The 22,962-nt window shown below is 30.8% G+C and overlaps 2 protein-coding genes across 7 annotated transcripts in view; one reads left to right on the top strand and one right to left on the bottom strand.

Moving 5' to 3' along the window:
* The first annotated feature begins 108 nt into the window (after nucleotides 1-108).
* On the top strand, nucleotides 109-5,827 carry ATPsyndelta (ATP synthase, delta subunit). The gene is made up of 6 exons (XM_085956950.1): nucleotides 109-178; nucleotides 635-758; nucleotides 2,595-2,685; nucleotides 3,155-3,261; nucleotides 4,207-4,311; nucleotides 5,647-5,827. The coding sequence occupies exons 2-6, from the start codon at nucleotides 642-644 to the stop codon at nucleotides 5,710-5,712; spliced, it is 486 nt and encodes a 161-aa protein (XP_085813076.1). The 5' UTR covers nucleotides 109-178; nucleotides 635-641; the 3' UTR covers nucleotides 5,713-5,827.
* A 7,875-nt stretch (nucleotides 5,828-13,702) lies between these two features.
* Nucleotides 13,703-22,962, bottom strand: part of Dscam1 (Down syndrome cell adhesion molecule 1) — a 275,607-nt gene continuing 266,347 nt past the window's right edge. For all 6 annotated transcript variants that reach the window (XM_085959122.1, XM_085959094.1, XM_085959099.1 and 3 more), the window contains 2 exons: nucleotides 18,723-18,783; nucleotides 13,703-16,811 (listed from right to left, as the gene is read on the bottom strand). In XM_085959122.1, coding sequence (XP_085815248.1) covers nucleotides 16,736-16,811; nucleotides 18,723-18,783 — 137 coding nt within the window. In that variant the 3' untranslated portion in view covers nucleotides 13,703-16,735. The remainder of the gene's footprint in view (nucleotides 16,812-18,722; nucleotides 18,784-22,962) is intronic.

The following is a 22,962-nucleotide window of genomic DNA, read 5'->3' as shown; positions in this document are numbered from 1 at the left end:
TTATAATTATTTAGTTTAATGTAATTTTGATAAATACTACCTTTATCTAGCACTGAAACTTTGAGTGAGGGAAATAACATTTTGATGTCTGGCAACTCAGGTGTGACCACCTTAACAAAATTTAACATTGTCCGACGTCCATATTTGCTGTCACCCGGGTTTTGACGATCGGCAAAAAGTGGGTACAAATAAACGCTATTTTCTAAATTTACGAGAATTAATAATTGATTCGATCTAATAATTTTTGATACAGTGTTTTTCGACTATAATTTTTTGTTTCGTTTTTAGTGAGATAATCAACATAACCTCACATGATTTATATTACATAATTAGACAAAAATCAAATTTTTTGGATTCATGTAATTTGATAATAAATTATTTTTACATCAATAAATAGAAAATATTGTGTTTACTATACAAACTCAAAGTATTGAGGACAACGTGTATATTTGAAGGGATATTGTTATTCCCTTCATTGACATATTTATTTGCTTCATCTCTGACTTCATCCGCTTTCAACCAATTTTTGTGTTCCCTTATTCTTTCTTGTTCGCTTAGAATTTATTTGGCAATTGAACTCTTGGAATATTGCACAAAAAGCATATAATATAAAAATATAATATCTCTCTTTCAGCTGTACAATGGCTTTCTCAATTCGAAGCGCTCGTCTGTTGGCTGGACGCGTGGGTGCGCTGCGTTCTCTTCAGTCGAGAGGGTTCGCAGATGAGATGTCTTTCACCTTTGCCGCAGCCAACCAAGTATGTAACACTTTAAGTGAAACCTTTTTACGTTACCACAATTTCACCGGTAGAGTGGATCCAACGGACGTCGTAGAATCCATACTTTTTGTTGACTGGCAAGAACGTTACTAAATACATCATTGTGGCTGGGAAAAATGTGAAATATTTTGAGAATATTTAGTACACAGAACTACTTGGAGCTGGTGAATTTCTTCGATTTCAAGTTGGCCGGCCACCCGCACAAATTATTTGACTTTCATGTAAATTTTATCAATAACAAAACAGAAATCTTCGGTTGACACTTAATTTTAGCGCCTTATTTCCTGCGTCAATTGAAGCATCAAAGACAAACCATAATACATACATAATATTATTACCTACGTATGTTATGTTATCTTTTATGTATATGTTCAAATATGTCATGAAGGCTATGTAACTGATGAGTGATTTTGTGAGTATGGAAATAACCTTAACGGAAGTGAAGATGGAAATTTTTTCCAGTCTCCGCACATTGACAATGATGATGTTATTCTATGCGCATTCACCAATGGTAAATCCACACTGACAACGAAAACAGTTAATTCTTGCATAGGTATATAATAAATTAATACAATAAACGGAAGTCAAAACCTTATTACCCACTAAGTAAAGGATCAAGTATAAAAACAAATTTTTAATATTAGAAGATAAATAGTCACTATTAATTAAAACATTCAGTAAGCACATTAAATTGTCATTACTTGTAAACAATGATGATGTTAAAAATTATGAAAATGGAGTTAAACAAAAAATTTCACCTGTTGCATGCTCTCGCCGCGCTCTCTTCTTTTTAGTCAATGCAATGTTTTTGAAAGTACCTGAGGTTTGAAAATTTGTCTATTTTGTGGACATGATTTATGAGGTTTTTGAGGATTGATTTTTTTAATTATTAGATGCGTTTTGTATTGGTGTATTTAATAAAAATCCCAATTTTGGTCATAATAGGATTTACTAGTATTACACGATACACCGATGATATGCGGACTTTTAAATATGTACTGATTATCTTACCCCCTTAACACCCACGATGGCCGTGTGGCTTAAGGGCCGGTCTATAGTGTCGAGGGTCCCAGGTTCGAATCCTGGGTCTGGCAACTACACAAATTGTTTTTCAATTTGTGTATGAGTCAGAGTATGGACCTAATAGGTTGAGCAAGTGGCTGACATCCATTTCTCGTAAAAATAAAATCTGTTAATACAAACCTCCACTCCGTGGAGGCCCATATGATCCTATTAGGATCGGACATGGTCAAAGAAGAAGATTATCTTATTTTCCTACTAGAGTGAATAAGACAGAAGTCCTGGTCTTTTACTTAAGCAGGGATAAGTCGTTTATTCATAGTTTTTCTTTTGATAATAATTATTATTCGGCTGCCCTCATTCCATTCCGGATGAGGTCACAACAGTGACTTTCTCAAGCCTGTGTATTTCTGTGATGTGTTTTACTACTGTAATTGGGCCTCAATAAAATATTATGGTGTCAGGAATGATTGGTCAAATAAAAAAATATTTATTAGATTTCATAAAATATGTATTATGTATACTGTAGTAAAAGAAAATTCGGTACTGTTCGGTTATCAGGAATACAGCGGAAAACATATTTGAAAATAGCCGATAAACTGGATTATTTGTTAGTTTAACCTAACCTAAACTAACCCAAAATAACAAATAATCCAGTTTATCGGCTATTTTCAAAATGTGTTTACCGCTGTATTCCTGATAACCGAACAGTACCGAAAATTCTATCCTATAAATGCTAACTCAATTTGATATTTTTAGTATTATGTATTAATATTTCTGATGCTTTTATTTCAGGTATTTTACGATAAAGCCAGCGTAAAACAGGTGGATGTTCCATCATTTAGCGGATCTTTCGGTATTCTCCCTAATCACGTTCCAACATTAGGCAAGTTTTTCATATTAATAAACAAAAAGTTTTGTCACTAATTCAATTTTCATGATAATATCGTCGCTGTTCTGGCAGAAGACACTAATTCGAAAAAATGACATATTGAGTTAGTTATACCAAAATGTTCCTTATTTCAAACTTTACCGTCTGGAAACCTTCTTAATAAATAAACAGTCTTTATTTTAAAGTCATCCTTTTTACGATTACTTAATAAAGTCACATGATAGACCATTTCAAACATTTTAACAACTTCAAAGTCAAATTACTCAAAACTAGTATTCTCCAGTTAGTGTGTTCTGCTCTGGCAGAGAGACGATATAATACTCACATTCGTGATTTTATGACCTGACGAAAGTGATTAATAATTTTAACAAATTTCCTCAATAGAGAATTAAAAAATAATTTGTTTCAGTTTGTTTTTAACTCAAAATTGTTTTTGTAATGAATTTATTTTTGTTATTTACAGCTGTATTGAAACCCGGTGTTGTCAGTGTTTATGAGAATGATGGCAAAGTAAACAAAATCTTCGTCTCATCAGGAACAATTACCATCAATGATGACTCCTCAGTACAGGTGAAATATAATTTATTGACTGAAGAGTTCAGTATATTAACATACATATTATGTGATTGGTATTCATATTGGAAAGATATCACTTTCATAATATAATTATTGTATTTATTATTATCCCTCAGTTAGATAAGTCATTCAACTGAGAAAAGTTACAAATCTGTGAATCTTTTGTATCTGGTGTCACTGATTCATCAATGATCATAACCTCATGTTTATTTTTGACATTTGTAAATAATTGAGTCTGCAATGATTTCATAATGGTCAATATAAATGAAGAAATAGCACAATAAGGCTCCACGAGTCACGAAACGATTCGTGATCCCCCGGCGACAGAAATGTACGATTGTAAAAATGCACATTATTATATGGTTTTTCTTAATCTAGATTTCTCATCCACTTGCCATTCTTGCCTTTATTTTTATGCTGGGTCAAAAATGCTTTGGAAATGAATTATAAGTTTAGCCAAACACATGAAAAAAATATAATACGGAGTTGATGCCCTGCCGTCTTGCAAGACGTATTATGCTAAAATTGTCTCAGAGCAATAGTGTTATTGAAAATAGTCCCACCAGATTGCAATTATGTATGTATCAACTATCTAATCTCAAGTGTATCATAAAATGAAGTAGTTATATAAACAGTTTTACTTTGATATAATAGGTATAAAAACATACATTTGCTTACTGCTATTATTTAATATTTTTCAACTTTTGACATTTCATTTGGCATTTAATAACTAAAAAATATTCAAAAACATAATCTATTATGTACCTACATGTCAAAAGAATCATGTTTTGTTTTATTCATTTGACGTTTACTGTATGAAAAGTGTCTCGATCCCTGCTATTTCGCTAAACGTCCCTTTGAAATAAATACACTCAAATATAAGAACAGGTAATAAATAATAAAAGGTGATTACATGATGAATCATTGTTGTGTTCGAAGGTATTGGCTGAAGAGGCGCACCCCATTGAAAACATCGACAGAGCGGCAGCACAAGAAGCTTTGACTAAATCCCAGCAAGAGCTCAACAAGGCTTCCACCGATATTGTGAGTTTTGTCCATTTTAGTAGACATTGGTAGACATTTGACAGACACTTGGTAGACATTCCAGCATACATTTAAATCTAGGGATTGCAATCCAGGAATGAATTTTTGAGTCCAGCATCTCATGTCTAGTACCCGACATAATATAAATTATTTATACTAACCAAAAACGTATTGGAAAATAGATTGTCAATAATTTAGTTTTCTTGTTAAAAATACTTGATATTGGATTTTTTTCCTGTGTGAAAAATTAAGTGTTTTTTTATAATTAATGTTCCAAGCGGTCAATTGAGAATTTATCCTTCAGAATCTGATTCGATAGATTTTATTTTCCATTTACTACAAAAAAAAAAAAAAAATACGTCACCTCAATACTACAACTAGATAATTTGATTTTCACTGTTTTTGAGTTAGCTATTGAATATGATTCTACATTTCCTTCTCTGCAAAATGATATATATTATGTAACTAGGTAAGCCAGAAATTAATGGGAACTGTATTAATTTTGTGTTCAAAAATATTAGATAACTTTAACACCATACATGCATGAAATAAATAAAATAATATAATATCTACAATATTTTTTCATACAATTGAATATTATTTAATTGTTCCCAATTATACAAGCACAATTTTCCATTTTTATTTTAAATAATAATTATAGCCTAGATTTATGTTAATCAAGTAAAATTTAAATTTCATTTTCCCAACAATGACCAAATCAGAGTTATCTAGTTGTAGTATTGAGGTGACAATACATATTTTTCTGATCGATACCATATAATGCCATGAATGGTATTCATTTTTTTGGTCACCCATTGAAATATTGATAGTGAATATTTTTTTGAATTTATTAGTTGTTCAAACTCTGCATACTATGCTGTTAATTTTCTTCCGTTGAACATTCTTTTCTTCATACTGATGTAGCAAAACTGATATTTGAGGTACTAAGTATTAATGAGTACAAGTAGTAACATCATTTAATTAAAAATTAGTTAAGAGCGGTGCTCACATCACCACTCACCTATTTATGCGTGAAACGGGATAAAATATATATCTGCTTTGTATGAATATAATATAGGTATAACCATTTTATTGCCAACATTGGAGTATATTCCCACGGGCATAGTTTATAAAATGTCTTCATTATTTTCATAGCAATTATAATATGATTTTGAATGTTTTGCCTTGACTTGTCGTCAAATACTATTTACTTATTTACTTAATACTATGACTTCTTCATTCCTCAGAACCTCTTGTCTTAATCTTTCATTTTCACCCATAATTTTGTAATGATGAATAATACATTTTCTGATCTTGTATGTTCGTTATTTGTAGGAAAAAGCAGAGGCTGCCATCGCCGTAGAAGTTGCAGAAGAAATCGTCAAAGCCGCTTCTAATTAAAACTTATCATCTTATTTGCAATGTGTAATATAACTTCAAAACATTTTATTTAATAAATAATTTAAATGATGCTAGCGTACGATCGTAAACAAATATATTATTGTATTGTTTAAAATTTTGTGTTTTAATTTCAAAGAAAACCTTGTGGATTCCTACATTTTTACAAAATTGCATACATAATATAGGGGTTGCCACAATTTTAGGTATTTTTTGACTCCCCCTCCCCTCACTCTTTCTTCACAAAATATTTTACCAATGATCGATTTCAGTTTAATTGGAGCTTATGATTTCCTGACTATTTTTGATTGTCTTCTCAACAATAATAATTGACTAGCTGAGCCAGCTGGCGGTCGCCAGTCTGTCTCGCTAGGTCTTGCAGACGGCTTGGCGGTGTTGGATTTTAATATAATTGTGAAGTATGCATAGATGGCGCCATAGTTTTCCCTTCGGGATGGGTTTTTTATTCACATCAGACAGTTTGACATTTCGCTGATTTGTCAGTTTTACGATTTGCAAATCCTCACTGCCAATATAAATTTGGGCTCATATGCATAGTCTATTCAGGAGTCTGGCCTTCACAATATCGTCTTATACCACTTTAGGCTGTTATGCCTAGCAGAACACCTGGCAATCGCCGATTGCTACCACTGACATTTTAATTTTAATACAATATATGTGTACTGTACGACAACATTATTTAGGCGACAACAGGAAGTCGCCCTTGTCGCGAATAGAATATTTCACAGTGTTGTCATTTTTTGAGAAAACATATCCCGCGAAATTAGGTTTTAAGTTTATATCAATTCTATTCTCAGTAAGTTTATAAGTACATTAATTTATAAGTCTAATTATTGTTCAATAAATATCAATAGAATTTTTTTTTCAAATAATTTCACCTCTTAATTATTACTATTATATTAGGTTAATTAATACAGCGTAATTATTGAATTTGGAAGGAAATGTATCATTGAACCCACATTAACTGATAATATTGCTGCAGGTATTTATTAATTAAATAACTAGAACACAAATTATGACTAAAAAAGTAGAAGTGAAAGATATAACATATTCAATATTATATTGATGACCCAATCACATGTTTTATAATTTACAAATAATGTCTTTATATCGTATTTTTAGTAAAATTGTTGTAGAAACACATACTGTAAAAATAATTTTCTATAAATTAAATTATATCCACCACCTTACATAAATTTTAAAACAATATGTACCTACCTACTTATCGGTTTAAAAATACAAGGACAATTCATTAACTAACTAATGATCATTTAATTATTATACGTCTTAAAATATTTAATATTTCTTAACTTAATTAATTATACGTCTAAAACTTAATTATTATACGTCTAAAAATATTAATAAAATAGATTACGATACACATAATTTTATAATATACAAACATAATTTCCAGTATTTGGGGAAATATTTCTAGTATTACAACACTGAATTTTGACATACCTGACATGACAGGAACCCGTAAAATGGGCTTGTTGAAAGTATTGATAGGCTCGCCTTTTAAATACGACTCTTTTTCTTCTTCGCAATAAATCAAAAGTTTACTGATAATAATTCGAACATCATTTCGTATTGTTTTAGACATCTTTTGAATATAAAAAGCTTCAAATTACGTAAATTGATAGATGCGTCCAATACGAAGTGTCAAAAATGCAATGAATAATTTGGGGGCGTTCCTAATTTGAAACCGGAAGTTCGATTAGCTGTACTGGATGGGATTGTAGTTCACAGATTTGCCACATAGCCAAGATGAAGTTGCCGGACAATAGGTATGTGCAGTTAAATATGATAAATAATTATACATCTCAATTATTCGAATATAAAGTAATATATTATGTGATCATCATAAATAGCGATCCAATATAACGTGATATTAATCTCCTTCGGGTCCCGTTGAGATAATAGAAGAAGGTTAGCAGTGTAAAAAATAAATTTAAACATTATTTTGTTTCATTGTCTATAAAAAATAAATGCTTGCAGCCATAGAATAATATTTAAAAAATTAAAATTTGAATTAAAAATTAAACGAGGGGACATGCTCAGCGTAGGTCAAAATGGAGCTTTTGTTCTATTTTCAAAGCATGATCCTGGACATACCTTAAACGTTGTAGATAATCTATTTATATAATTTTGAAGCCTTATTATCCTTTATATTTATTTTAAACATTTGATGACTGCATAAAGTATTTTTATTACATAAAATAGTATTCTTTTAAACCTCTCGCTCTAATGTTTTAGAATATAGTCATATTTCAGTTATAAAACCATCAGTATAATTTATATCGACGTTACCTAACCGAATTTTTTTGAACTGTACATATGCAAACACGCGCGTTAACATCATTTTACTCCCTACTTCAATTATAGTTTGTCAATTTATGGCTACGGCCGTATGTTGTAGCTTAACTACTGGGGAATGCCAAAAGAAATGGCGTATTTCAAAAAAACACTACCTTATTTTTAGGTCAATAATTATTATAAAGCAATCATTATTCGTAGGATGTTTATCACACTTGAATGGTCAAACACATAGCTTATAATTAGTATCTTTAGAATTATCTTCAAATGTGTTAATCTTGCCCATTTTTTGAATAATGAAATGCCTAATTCTTGTCAAATTTGGGATCACAGAGATTATCAATATAATTTTTTATCGTAAATATTTCACTATAATAATGTCGATATAAATTATACTGATGGTTTTATAAATGCGTTTAAAAATTAATAAATGTAAAAAATCTTAACACCACTGCACATTTATGTACTAAAATATGACTATATTCTAAAACATTAGAGCAAGAGGTTTAAAAGAATACTATTTTATGTAATAAAAATACTTTATGCAGTCATCAAATGTTTAAAATAAATATAAAGGATAATAAGGCTTCAAAATTATATAAATATATTATCTACAACGTTTAAGGTATGACCAGGATCATGCTTTAAAAAAAGAAAAAAAGCTCCATTTTGACCCACGCTAAGCACGTCCGCCCTTAAACAATATAATTTCCCGGTGCGGGACATTCAAATCGAGACAAATGTTGATAAAAAATAATGAAGCAATACATATTATATCTGAGAGGAAAAGAACAATTCTGATAAGAATAGGAATTTATAAGACATAAAGATGTGGAATCAGCTTAAAGAGGCCTTCATCCAGCAGTGGATTGATACAGGTTGATGACGATATAAATGGGTAGGTATATGAAATCACAAATTAAAAAAAATATAGCAGTTTATATGACCAAGAAGAGTAGAATTAGGTTGGGATAACCTTCATCCAGCAGTGGATTGATCTTGGTTGATGATAATGACGATATTATGAATGGGTAAATATAATATCAGCAATTTTGATAAATATAGCAATTCATAATATGACCGACAGAAATTCAATCAACTTAGAGAGGCCTTATCCACCGGTGGATTGATTCAGGGTCACGATGATAATGGAAATATAAATAGATATAATATAATATCACCGATTTTGATAAATACAGCAATTCAAATGACAGAGAGGAGTAGAATCAGGCATGGGAGGCCTTTATCCAGCAGTGGATGGGTTCAGGTCAATGATGATAAGGACGATAGAAATAGGTATAATATAGTAGTAGAATCAGGTTGCGGAACCCTTCATCCAGCAATGGATTGATCCTGGTTGATAATGATGACGATATGAATATGTAGATAAATGTAATATCACCGATTTTGATAAATACAAAAATTCATATGACAGAAAGGAGTAGAATCAGGCTCGGGAGATCTTTATTAAGCAGTGGATTGATCCTGGTTGATGATGACGATATGAATATGTAGATAAATGTAATATCACCGATTTTGATAAATACAGAAATTCATATGACAGAAAAGAGTAGAATCAGGCTAGGGAGGTCTTTATTAAGCAGTGTATTGGTTCAGGTCGATGATGATGACGATATGAATATGTAGATAAATATAATTTCACAGATTTTAATAAATACAGAAATTCATATGACAGAAAGGAGTAAAATTAGGCTCGGGAGGTTTTTATTAAGCAGTGGATTGGTTCAAGTCGATGATGATGATGATGACGATATAAATATGTAGATAAATATAATATCACCGATTTTAATAAATACAGAAATTCACATGACAAAAAGGAGTAGAATCAGGCTAGGGAGGTCTTCATTAAGCATTGGATTGATCCTGGTTGATGAGGATGATGATGACGATATGAATATGTAGATAAATGTAATATCACCGATTTTGATAAATACAGAAATTAATGACAGAAAGGAGTAGAATCAGGCTCAAGAGGTCTTTATTAAGCAGTGGATTGATCCTGGTTGATGATGATGATGACGATATGAATATGTAGATAAATATAATATCACCGATTTTGATAAATACAGAAATTCATATGACAGAAAGGAATGGAATCAGGTTTGGGAGGTCTTTATTAAGCAGTCGATTGGTTCAGGTCGATGATGATGATGATGACGATATGAATATATAGATAAATATAATATCACCGATTTTGATAAATACAGAAATTAATGACAGAAAGGAGTAGAATCAGGCTCGGGAGGTCTTTATTAAGCAGTGGATTGATCCTGGTTGATGATGATGATGATGACGATATGAATATGTAGATAAATATAATATCACCGATTTTGATAAATACAGAAATTCATATGACAGAAAGGAATGGAATCAGGCTCGGGAGGTCTTTATTAAGCAGTCGATTGGTTCAGGTCGATGATGATGATGATGACGATATGAATATATAGATAAATATAATATCACCGATTTTGATAAATACAGAAATTCATATGACAAAAAGGAGTAAAATCAGGCTCGGGAGGTCTTTATTAAGTAGTGGATTGATGATGATGATGATGACGATATAAATATGTAGATAAATATAATATCACCGATTTTGATAAATACAGCAATTCATACGACAGAAAGGAGTAGAATCAGGCTCGGGAGGTCTTTATTAAGCAGTAGATTGATCCTGGATGATGACGATATAAATATGTAGATAAATATAATATCTCCGATTTTGACAAATACAGAAATTCATATGACAGAAAGGAGTAAAATCAGGCTCGGGAGGTCTTTATTAAGCAGTGGATTGGTTCAGGTCGATGATGATGATGACGATACAAATATGTAGATAAATGTAATATCACCGATTTTGATAAATTCAGAAATTCATATGACAGAAAAGAGTAGAATCAGTCTCGGGAGGTCTTTATTAAGCAGTGGATTGGTTCAGGTCGATGATGATGATGATGATGATGATGACGATATAAGTTTGTAGATAAATATAATATCACCGATTTTGATAAATACAGAAATTCATATGACAAAAAGAAGTAGAATCAGGCTAGGGAGGTCTTTATTAAGCATTGGATTGATCCTGGTTGATGATGATGATGATGACGATATGAATATGTGGATAAATATAATATCACCGATTTTGATAAATACAGAAATTCATATGACAGAAAGGAGTAGAATCGGGCTCGGGAGGTCTTTATTAAGCAGTGGATTGGTTCAGGTCGATGATGATGATGATGACGATATAAATATGTAGATAAATATAATATCACCGATTTTGATAAATACAGAAATTCATGTGACAAAAAGGAGTAGAATCAGGCAAGGGAGGTCTTTATTAAGCAGTGGATTGATCCTGGTTGATGATGATGATGATGACGATATGAATATGTAGATAAATGTAATATCACCGATTTTGATAAATACAGAAATTCATATGACAGAAAAGAGTAGAATCAGGCTAGGGAGGTCTTTATTAAGCAGTGTATTGGTTCAGGTCGATGATGATGACGATATGAATATGTAGATAAATATAATATCACCGATTTTGATAAATACAGAAATTCATATGACAGAAAGGAGTAGAATCGGGCTCGGGAGGTCTTTATTAAGTAGTGGATTGATGATGATGATGATGACGATATAAATATGTAGATAAATATAATATCACCGATTTTGATAAATACAGAAATTCATATGACAAAAAGGAGTAGAATCAGGCAAGGGAGGTCTTTATTAAGCAGTGGATTGATCCTGGTTGATGATGATGATGATGACGATATGAATATGTAGATAAATGTAATATCACCGATTTTGATAAATACAGAAATTCATATGACAGAAAAGAGTAGAATCAGGCTAGGGAGGTCTTTATTAAGCAGTGGATTGATCCTGGTTGATGATGATGATGATCACGATATGAATATGTAGATAAATATAATATCACCGATTTTGATAAATACAGCAATTTATATGACAGAAAGGAGTACAACCAGGCTAGGGAGGCCATTATCCAGCAGTGGATTGGTTCAGGTCGATGATGATAAGAATGATAGAAATATGTATAATATCACAAATTCGTTAAACTGATAGTAGACGAATTAGGTTGCGAAACCCTTCATCCATCACTGGATTGATCCTGGTTGATGATGATGATGATTATGATGACGATATGAATATGTAGATAAATAACATTAGCATTTTTAATAAATATATAATTTTAATACTGTCAAGAATACAATCAACGTAGAGATGCCTTCATCCAGCAGTGGATTTATTGAGACTCGTGATAATTATGGAATTATATATAGATAGGTAGATAATAATATAATATCACTGATTTTTGTGTAAGTAAGGTGCAGATCAAGACTGAGGAGGCCTTCATCCAGCAGTGGATAGGTCAAGATTGATGATGATAGGGACGATAAAAATAGGTAGATATTATACAATATCACACATTTTGATAACTATAAGCAATTCGTATTAATTTCTTTTATTGTTTGTTTCAATAAAAAAAAGAGTGCGTGAACAGCCATAAAGTATTTTAAAAAATCAAATTTGGAATATCACGTTATCTATGAAACTATAGCAGTGGCGGACGCGAATGTCAGAAGATAATTTACGTAGTGAATTCTCACCGGAAAAAAGTGCGCCAATGCCTATATTACGATATTTGAATAAAAATAATCAATTCCGTTTGTCAATAAAGGATTAGAAGGTCTTAAGCGACGAAGACGTCATTCTGTTGTGCGTTAAAAGAAATATGGCGAATCGTATACGGTATATGAGAAAATATCGGATATTTTTCTCAAATTTGGTCAATTCAATTGGTAGATACAGAAAATTTAACAAACGGATTTTTTTTTGTGAAATCCTTTGAAAAAACAAATCGTCCAGATTCATAGTCGAGATCTTTTTTCTTTTTGTTAGCAATACTAATTTCAAATCTCATATTTTGTTCGTATTACATTCCTTTCTCATTGATGATTTTTCAAGAGTTAGGAATCTCAAAATTTCCAAAAAGAAATCCCAAGAAACAAGACTTCTCAATCAACTTTTCACATTATTTCTAGAGATGATAATTTTTGATTAGAAATTTCAGGTATAATGTTCTCATGGAAATTATTTTCGTGACATGTTTTACAACCCCGCCTCCCCAGTATCACCTTCATTACACTATTTCAGATCCCCTCTTGGGGCTTGACGTCATAAATGGACAAGATATTTGACTTTTGGCAAACATTAAACTGCAGTTAATATAAAATTTTGGGCATGGACCCAATGGGTTGACCGAGTGGCTAAACAACGGATTCTCATAAAAAAATGTTGAGAAATCTCCCCGGAATCAACTGACCAAGTTCTACATTAGATTGTATAGCTGCCAATTTAAAAATTATATTCATTGATTAAATTAGTATTTTCACTAAAATGGTATAATATATGGAGGCGGAGATCTGTGGCCTAATAGGCCATTAATTAAATTTTACAAAACAGTATACATTTTAAGGTGCATATACCTGTGTCTTGAATATGGCCTTGTCGGGTTACAGCTAACTTGATGTGGTTTTGTTGTGGATTGTATAAATTAAATTGGGAAAGGGCAAAGAAAAAAGATGTACATTATTTTAATCAATTTATTGACACAAATAAAATTACAAAATACTTTGGTACAAATTACATAGTGGTTTATATTCATAATAATTAAATACTTGACAGCGGAAATGGTAAATTCAAACATCACAAACTTGCAACGGACAATCTATTGAAATAGTGCTACATAGTTCAAATTGAAAAATCCCACAATATTACATTTTTTGTTGTCGTGTATAAAGATAGTTTTCATGATTGATACAGCATACAGAAGTATCCAAAGTGGTTACGTGGTTAGTAGAAGAGCAGTAAAGTATGTTTACTAAAAATATTAAGCATTAATTTAAAAATTACTCAAATAAAAACAATATACAAGTAAATATTTTTAAAAGGGAAATAAATATATAAGATGGCAAATTTCATAATCAAATCAACCGAAAATACTGGTTTTTACTGGTAAAACATCAAGCTCCTTATTAGTTCTATGACAAAACACTCATGAAAAACATTTATTTGTGTATATATGACATATTTAGTAGTATAGTTTTACGTCTTATGTTCGATATCTTAACTAACCGCTAAGTAAGATATATTTTTTCAAATAGAACAGCTCAGGATTAATTATAAAACCTCATTTCGGACCTTCAAGTTATTAGACAAGCTAGCTATCGAGAGCGATCGCATCAGACTTCTTAATTCGTGACGGCCGAGGACGCGCCCGGCCCACGACTCAACCTCCAAAGGGATCTGAGGATACGTCAATATTATATCTATAAGTATATATCATAAAATCCGCCTTGACCCGGACGCCTCTACAAAAATAACTAACCATTACTTTTATCCTAAGACATGGGAAAGGTTCCGATTGACCTTTTCCCTTGGCATTCATTTTGAGTGAAACATTATCAATGCTTGACGGATCAAGGCGACGAATAGTACACAAATTGAATTGAAGATTAAATCTTAAGATTTCCTCTAATATTTATTATAATTAGCGAATATTATTAAAAACATCAAATTCGTACATAACTGATTTGCTTCATCGAATATTTGATATATAACAGAAAGATCAATCTAGATTTTAGAGTTTATTGTTGATTTTCAATATTACATTGTGATCTGATTTGGTAATAACGTTATTTCGTATTATAAAATTAAATAAAAACTAGTTTAATGCTACAATATCAATTAAGTTAATATCATTTCTACATTTATTATTCTAAATATTTAATGCAAAAGAATATTTTTATATAAAAAAAAATCGTCATCATCATCATCGTGACTCCCCGATTCCTGGTTGATATACTCTCACTTAAGCGTTCATGAAATATTTATACAACTCTAGAAACGAAAAATCATCAATAAAAAGCGAATTTCACTTTGGAAAATTCATTTACAACAAATAAACAAAAGACACTACGTCGTCTTACAATCTCAGGATGAAAAATATCACATGTTTAATGTTGAGCTTAATGTAATCATATAGAAAAACCGAGCGATCCGTTTCGTATTCGCAATTCAATTAAGCTGAACAAAATATATTTATACGAGAGACTGTCGCTAAATAAATTTACAAAGAGGATAGTCAACGTCTTGGTAAATAATTTTAAAACCCTATCGTGGAAGATACGATTCAATATCAGTTGGCTTTATTACAGTATTGCCAAATACAAATAAAAAATACATTCAACATTTATCCGCATAATAGTCTCAATATTTAATAGCCATAAATATATTGCACCGCCGTCGAACGACAAATAACAGTTCAGTTTGAAGCAATAATATGACTCCACTTCTATTAGGATTTTGAATGAACAATAAACATTCACACTACAAATTGAGATCAAACACAAAGAGTCATATTATTGTGTATTATTATTTTTTTATAAGTGAATTTTAGAAGAATGCTGTTGCAATCATTTCAAACAGATTTGAATGTACAAGTCATTGGTCATTGAATAAATCTTGGCAATGCAAATATAAAATTTAAATATACTTTTGGATAAATGCGAATGAATTTTTCATCAAATACCTTATTATTATGCATTAGTACATAGTGCATAGTATTTTTTAATAATACATATTAATCGTTAAAAAAAAATCATTGATTATTTTGTCAAAAATACATAGAATACAATAGCTGTATTCCTATAAACATATTAAAAGAATCAGGGGAAGCATTATCGACAATAAATTAATAGACTTAGAAAACAAATTGGCCAAATCTTTTCAATATAATTTATCTAGTTTACACACACATTAGTCGAGCACCTGAAAGGAAAAAAATATGCACAAGCGTATACAGTAATAATAATAATTAAACTTATAAAATAATTTTAAAAATTCTTCACGTAAAATACATAATTATATTATGGCACAACTTTCAGTACGAGTTGCGCTTTCACTGAAAAATGCCACAAGTGATCTACTAAAAATAACGCTAACATAAAAATAATAGTCGAGTTATAAAATATTGCTTTTTTAAAGCCTCACACAACCGACTCTCCGTCAAAACACATCTCGCAGGAATTTATTTAGACTGTTTAAATTTCAAATCGAATCGGACGATCCCGCCCGATACTGACAGGACTCGATTTTAAATAGAGAATTATGTGGGTTACATAACAAAGACAAAATGCGTCGCGCAAAACAATGGGAAAGCTAAAACGCAATGTATTATTTTCCTTAGTTATCTATCAGCTTCATTACACCAATGATTAAATAGGTATCGATTATTAATTATGGGAAATATTGATATTCATATATTATTAAAGTTAGACTAGAGATTCAATAAACAACAATAAATACGGATTAAACACTACGGAAAAGTGACTCGGGATTAATTTTAGTTTTGAGCTGATTATCGTTGAGTACTTAATGCCGGTGTTAAAAGTCAGCCTTGCGTAACGTGCGAGAGGGGCCGCGGCATTACGTCGAAAAGAAAATAGGAAATGATGAGTGGCACGTGTGACATCTCTATGTTGGTTTCGGCGGTCGGTGTCGATCAAGCGGAAGGAGCGCAGGTCTTCGAGGAAGGCTTCAGCCCGAGATGTCGGCCGAAGAGTTTCCTCACAGATTACACTGCCACAGTATCGTAGGTTGTGAGTCCCCCCCCGCTTTGGAATTGTTGGTGGGGGCCTGTTGCTTCGTTTCTGTAAAAGACACCCCGCGCGCCCGGGCAGCCAAACATGTATTACCATTTTTTATAACATAACATCCTTCATTTTTCATATTATACAAAACCAGCAGACCGGTATATTAAGGTTAACTTTTTACATTGATATGTAGAATAAATAATAAGTTTTACAATAGTGTCGCTGAGTTTCAAAACCAGCTATAACACTTTTTCATTATGTTAAGAAAATCAACAAAAACTTTATGAACTAAAAAGGTTTTTGAATGTTTCAGTAGTGTTATAGCGGGATTTGATAGACACATTGATTTTGTTTCATAAATTACAGTTAATCGTAGCGGCTTTTGAAAGAGGCGATAAAATTTTCACGTAGAGATTTTAATAACGAATCCAACGATATATATATCTTAATTATTTCAAAAAAGTGTTATACGGGTTTTGAAACTCAGCGACACAATTCTCATATTATTGACGAAGCAAATTATTCGAAAGAATGTTTTTTACAGACTCTTAACACAATCAACAAAAAAATGAAACATCGTTTTTTTAACAAGCATTATTATTTAACCATGATACCGATCCACGGTTGATAAAATGAAAACTTCTGATGTAAAAGATGGCGGGTTTAATTAAAATAAAGTTTCATACAAGAATGATATCTGATTCTTGAACCGACTAAAAATAATATTAGCATGAAATAATATGAATATTTACAACAAACGCCGTGCGTAGTAATGGATAACAATAAGAATAGTTTAATCTATGGTTGGGTGTTAATAAAAATAACCCTCGTTTAAGAGCGATGAAGCTGCAGTCGTAATGAAATACATTTTATGAATCACATCATTAACATTATTGACTTTTATCAAATGCAATTCTTAACGCAACCCGATCACTCTGAAAGAGGCCTAAAACAGTAGCGTTAAATAATATTATTGTCAAAGCTGAATCAGTTCGTGTTTTTTTTTTTTAATCATGGGGATAGAAAACTAACAATCAAAGCTGGGAGTAACATTAATATATTTTTTTGTTCAGATATCTTGAACGGGTAATAGGAGTAATATAAACTTATTATTGTACATAGGAATATATAAAAAGCATATCCATTATTATGTTTCTGGGTAGGGCAAATAGATTGAAAAATCATAATCAATTCGGGTAATAGTCAATCCTATAAATGAACACAAGTTTTATTAAGGAACGGAATTAAAATATAAACTACCAACATCGATCCAAAGACATACTTTTGTTAAAACAGAAAGCGTTTTTTTAAATACCATGCAACATTCAAACTTACGGTTTCCTGCAATTGATGATTTTCATGAAACCAAAAATAACAGAGAAATGACACAAATATTTTATGAGATATTATTACAACATAAAAAAAACAAAACGTTTGAAGCCATTTTAGATTGTTAGAAGTTAAAGGTCTTTAATCTAAAATCAAATTTTCAAACCCAGTTTAAAAATCTCAATTTATTCATTCCCACAAAATTAACTGTGAAGTATATACATAATAATAATATTATTATTTTGACTTTATTGATTTTATTGACTCCATATTTCTAAAAACTGACATCCGTATTGCGTGAATGGTAAAATTCATTTCATGATTGTTAACGTAATATTAAATGAATATAATTAATCTTTCCTGTTAAATACGGTTTAGCAATTCCCCTTTTGCCAACCTTCTTGATAGTCCAATATTTAAATATCAATCGTAAATTGAGAATGGTGGAGGATTGATAAACCAGGATTAATAATATTGTTTTATTAAAAATCAATATCCAATTTTAACGGTATGTTAGAACCATACATCAAATATAATAATATGAAGAATGTTAGTAAACGAGAATCGTCATATTATGTGTTTAGCAAACGGAAACATAAAATAAAATAAAATAAGGAAAGGTTGTCTCGATTGACTGACCTTTCGATAAGTTTTCTCATTTCCTCGGTGGTCATGCCATCCTTGGTATTGTGTGCTCTTACTGCAATAATTACAACACATCACAAAACAATTTCATAACAACACTATAACAAATACAATTACTTCCAAGTATTAATTGCAATCAAGTATGACAGTCTATTAAAAATATATTTCTATCTTGGTAATAAAGCTACATAGTTTTAAAACACATCTCATTTTCAGTAGCAGATTATTCTAAAAACCTAATAGAATATGAAGTCTAGTTGTAAATATTGTGAGGTGAAGTTTAGTATCAACTAAACTTATCATCCATACTCTTATATGCAGCCCATGTGTGTCGACATTTTCAATAGATTGAAGAATCTAATACAAGTTAAAAAAAATATTACATTATGATTAATTTCCTTTTATTTTAGCCATCAAGGCAGGTTCGGATTAGTCGAGTGGTGAATGATTTAGTTACCACTAAATGATTTAGTAACTTAAAAGTGTCCAAACAGAGTACAATATAACAAAGCAAAAAAAAAAAAACTTCATTTATAATAGGTATATCAGAAGAATTAATTGGAGGAAGAAATTCTATGACATCTAATGAAGTTGACTAAAGATAACTTGTTCAGAGTTGTCTCGTGGCTTGTTTGGTATTTAGTGAGAGGTGGTGTTGGTCGCTACTTGACCGAAAAATTTGAACAAAATGGATTGACTCGACTAAAAGATTTTACTAAATTACTCGACTAAATTTGTCTGTTCATACACGTTTAGTTACGAAATTACTCTTCACTCGACTTAACTACTCGACCAATCCGAAATGGCCTTTAGCTCTGATTTACTATTATAGACAATTTGCTGATTTCGGATGCATGCACAACACATATCTCCCGTTTGAAATCTGTTCCTGAGAGGCAAATGCAAGCCAAACCAGACCATAATGAGAGAAATGATCAGATGCTCAGAGGCTTAAACTGATTTCAAGTGTCTTAGAAAACTGTTGCCCACAGCATAATTTTCTATAGCCTAGCAAGGATTTTTTTATAATAATATGTCAAAGAATGAATAAGATTTTATTGTTCTGTAAAATAATCGGTTTGGATAATTGCAAAAAATGCATTTATAAACGCGACCCCCAAAAAAATTTCGGCATTTAATTTAACCTTCGTGAGAAGAAAGGTTGCTCATAGCATATTATTTATAACTAAATGTAAACATAACGGTGAAGATTGTGTAATGACGTAAAGGAGTAGTCATCCATAAATTAGATGCTAGTACATATTTGCCAAACCAATCTAAATTCGGGTACGCAGATCAAAAAGGACAAATTGATTTGCACCAGTTTGAGATTTGCATACAGGAACAAATAACACATAAGAATGATATGAAAGGCTTCTTATATAGTTATTATGCATTCAAATATCAAACATCATGAACTTCTCACAAACAAATATAATAAGTTTCGATATTGAAATTAAACAAATCGACATAAGATAATGGCAGATTTTTCTTTATGCATGATAATAAAATAAGCTTCAGCATTTATGTACATATATATTATTATTATATATCTTCGCTGTTTTAATGCATATTATATAAATAATGCTCATCATCCATATTATTGTTATTTAATTGAATGCACTCAAAATAAAATAATTGTTAATAGACTTCATACAATCCTATAAATTTAATTTCAAATTGTATTACTTCAAAAAGCATCACATTATAATATTGTAAGAAAACATATAAAATATATTGAATGTATTTTCAAAAAATAAACATTGTATTTTCTCATCGAATGTCTAAAAAAATAAACAAAAAGAAGCTCTATATTAAATGAGTAATATGTGGGCATTTTCGCCAAAGTTTGTACATTGCGTTTTTGGCATGTCCCATGACTTTGATTGATTTTTTCATAGTTATTATATTATAAAATGTTGGAAAGTTATGTACTTTTAACATGCAAATTTATTAATTTACTCTATTCAATCAGTTAAATACAACTATCTGACCTGTATATATTTTTAATTGATTATTTAGATCGAAAGGTAGTGCGTTTTTACCATGTCCCACCCATAAATTCAAATAAACAAAGTCTGATTTCGTCATTAATTTTGAGTGTGTAAAATTAAATTCGTAGTGTTTTCAACAGCTTACATTATATATTTTTGGAAAATATATAGTTTTTTCGTAAATTTGTACCAATATTGAAAAAAAATCACGTTTAAAGTGTGTCCCAGGATATTTGAAAAAGTGGAACTCCACATTCCGTTACCACGATTTTAGCATGAAGGCGAAAAATTTTCACTATAAATATGTTTTTTTTTAATGTAGCAACATTTTTGTATAACACTGATCGCCATGTACACTTTAAATTGTTGGTGTGTGTCGGTATCGCTATCGGAACAGGTTGCTTTCTGGGTTGGTCATTTAAGAAGTTCCACTACTGTTACCACGATTTATAAGGTAAGAAAACACATATTTCTATTTCACATACTACACATATGGAGCTTATCTTTCATACTACAGATATAATAAAACATATCGCAGGTTTAACAATAAAACTAAGCTAAATTTTGGCTTCAAACACTTCTGAAACAGAATCCGTTACTTCCACTCCGAAACTATATTGGTGGTAACGTATATGTGGAATGTAAAAGTAACGAAATGGCATGCATAAAGTTGGGTTTACAGTGTGTGTTTAGTTCTTCATAGATTATAAAAAAAATTATTTTGTCTGTTCGTATGAAAAACAAAAATATTTTCATTAAAAAATATAGAAAATAACCTGACTATAATATAATAATATAATAAAGATTAAAAAAGTATGTGATATGTCTGAATACGCAAAAATAGCGCACATAAAAGTATGGAGATAAAAAAAAACAACAGAAGGAAAAGAAAAAACACCAGACTGAAATAATTGCGAGACAGGCACTGGCTCTGTCATACTCTTTCTGTTATACGCCACCAAAATTTTAAAACTTCTCCATACATTTTAGGCATAGAAATTTATAAAAATGTATGAAAAAGTATTTTTTTGTCACGTTTAACAGAAATGTGTACTCGATTAGATTTAATACCTAGAACTGTAGGTATTCACGAAATGTCAGAAAAGTACGTCTTGATTACAATCAACCTGTATAGCTACATTTTATGTTGATGAATACAATTAAATTTCAAGACAACATAAAGTCGAACTTGGTTATTACGAGGAAGATGGGACCGACTGAATTTGCTTGTTATAAGCGTTACTCGTTATATCAGAGAATAGGTATTTTTAAATGAGCATGTCACATTACACAAAAAGCCGAAAATAAAAAATTTGGAAACCATCGTAAAAATCCCCGAAACGAGCATGGCATTCATAAACTACAAAAGAAGTTGTTTATTGTAATTAACGCTGGTAGGTACCTACGGACTTCACAAACCTTGGATTTTTCAACCATATGCGTGGATACTTTTTTATTATTGTCGGTGAAACACCAATAAGGTAGGTACTTAGACACTTTACTAGTGTCATAAACGTAATCCGACCCCGGCGGCATCCTGTCCAATCGGATTTTATTGCTTAGGGTCGAAATGTTTTAAAACGGTCGACACATTAACAGTATTTTAGCTCGGTATATCCGATAAGTTGCTCGTTATAACAGTGAAAAAATTAAATGTATGGCGAAAATCATAAACCAATTGTCAACAAATGTTTCGTTATTACATCCGAGATCTCGCTATGTCAGAGATCGTAATAACCGAGTTTGACTATAATTATTTTCGTAAAAGTTATATACTCCGTGCCGCGCTAGGAACTCGCGTCTGAATCCCTTGCTGATTTTTTTTTTCATATATTGTTAATTTGCTTAAAAATATTTTTTATCTGAGTTACAAATAATATAAATGCCAAATAAAGTTATGGTAATGTATAGTGTGTCAAAATTATTACCTACCTTATTTTACAAGTATTGTGAAATTTATTATAAAATATGTCTATTTTAGTGATTAAGTTTGATTTGTTTTGTTATTTTGACGCACGTTGAATATTTATCTGTCTATCAAAAAATTCAAATAAATTTCATAAAACAAAAATTTGTTTTTATGGTAACATGTAACTTAAGCTTTACAAATTACACTCCGTTACCATTTCGTTCCATTCCGAAAATGTCCCCAAAAAAGTTGAACGTTAACTATTTTTCATTTGATTATTAAATAACGAAACTTATTTATTTTTCCAATAAAATTTAGTAAAAGTGATTAT

This window comes from Rhyacophila brunnea, unplaced genomic scaffold, assembly GCF_057557595.1.
Source record: "Rhyacophila brunnea isolate RB1 unplaced genomic scaffold, BYU_Rbru_1.0 scaffold_11, whole genome shotgun sequence".
In the NCBI taxonomy this organism is placed as follows: Eukaryota; Metazoa; Arthropoda; class Insecta; order Trichoptera; family Rhyacophilidae; genus Rhyacophila; species Rhyacophila brunnea.
This window is presented reverse-complemented; position numbering and strand designations above follow the sequence as displayed.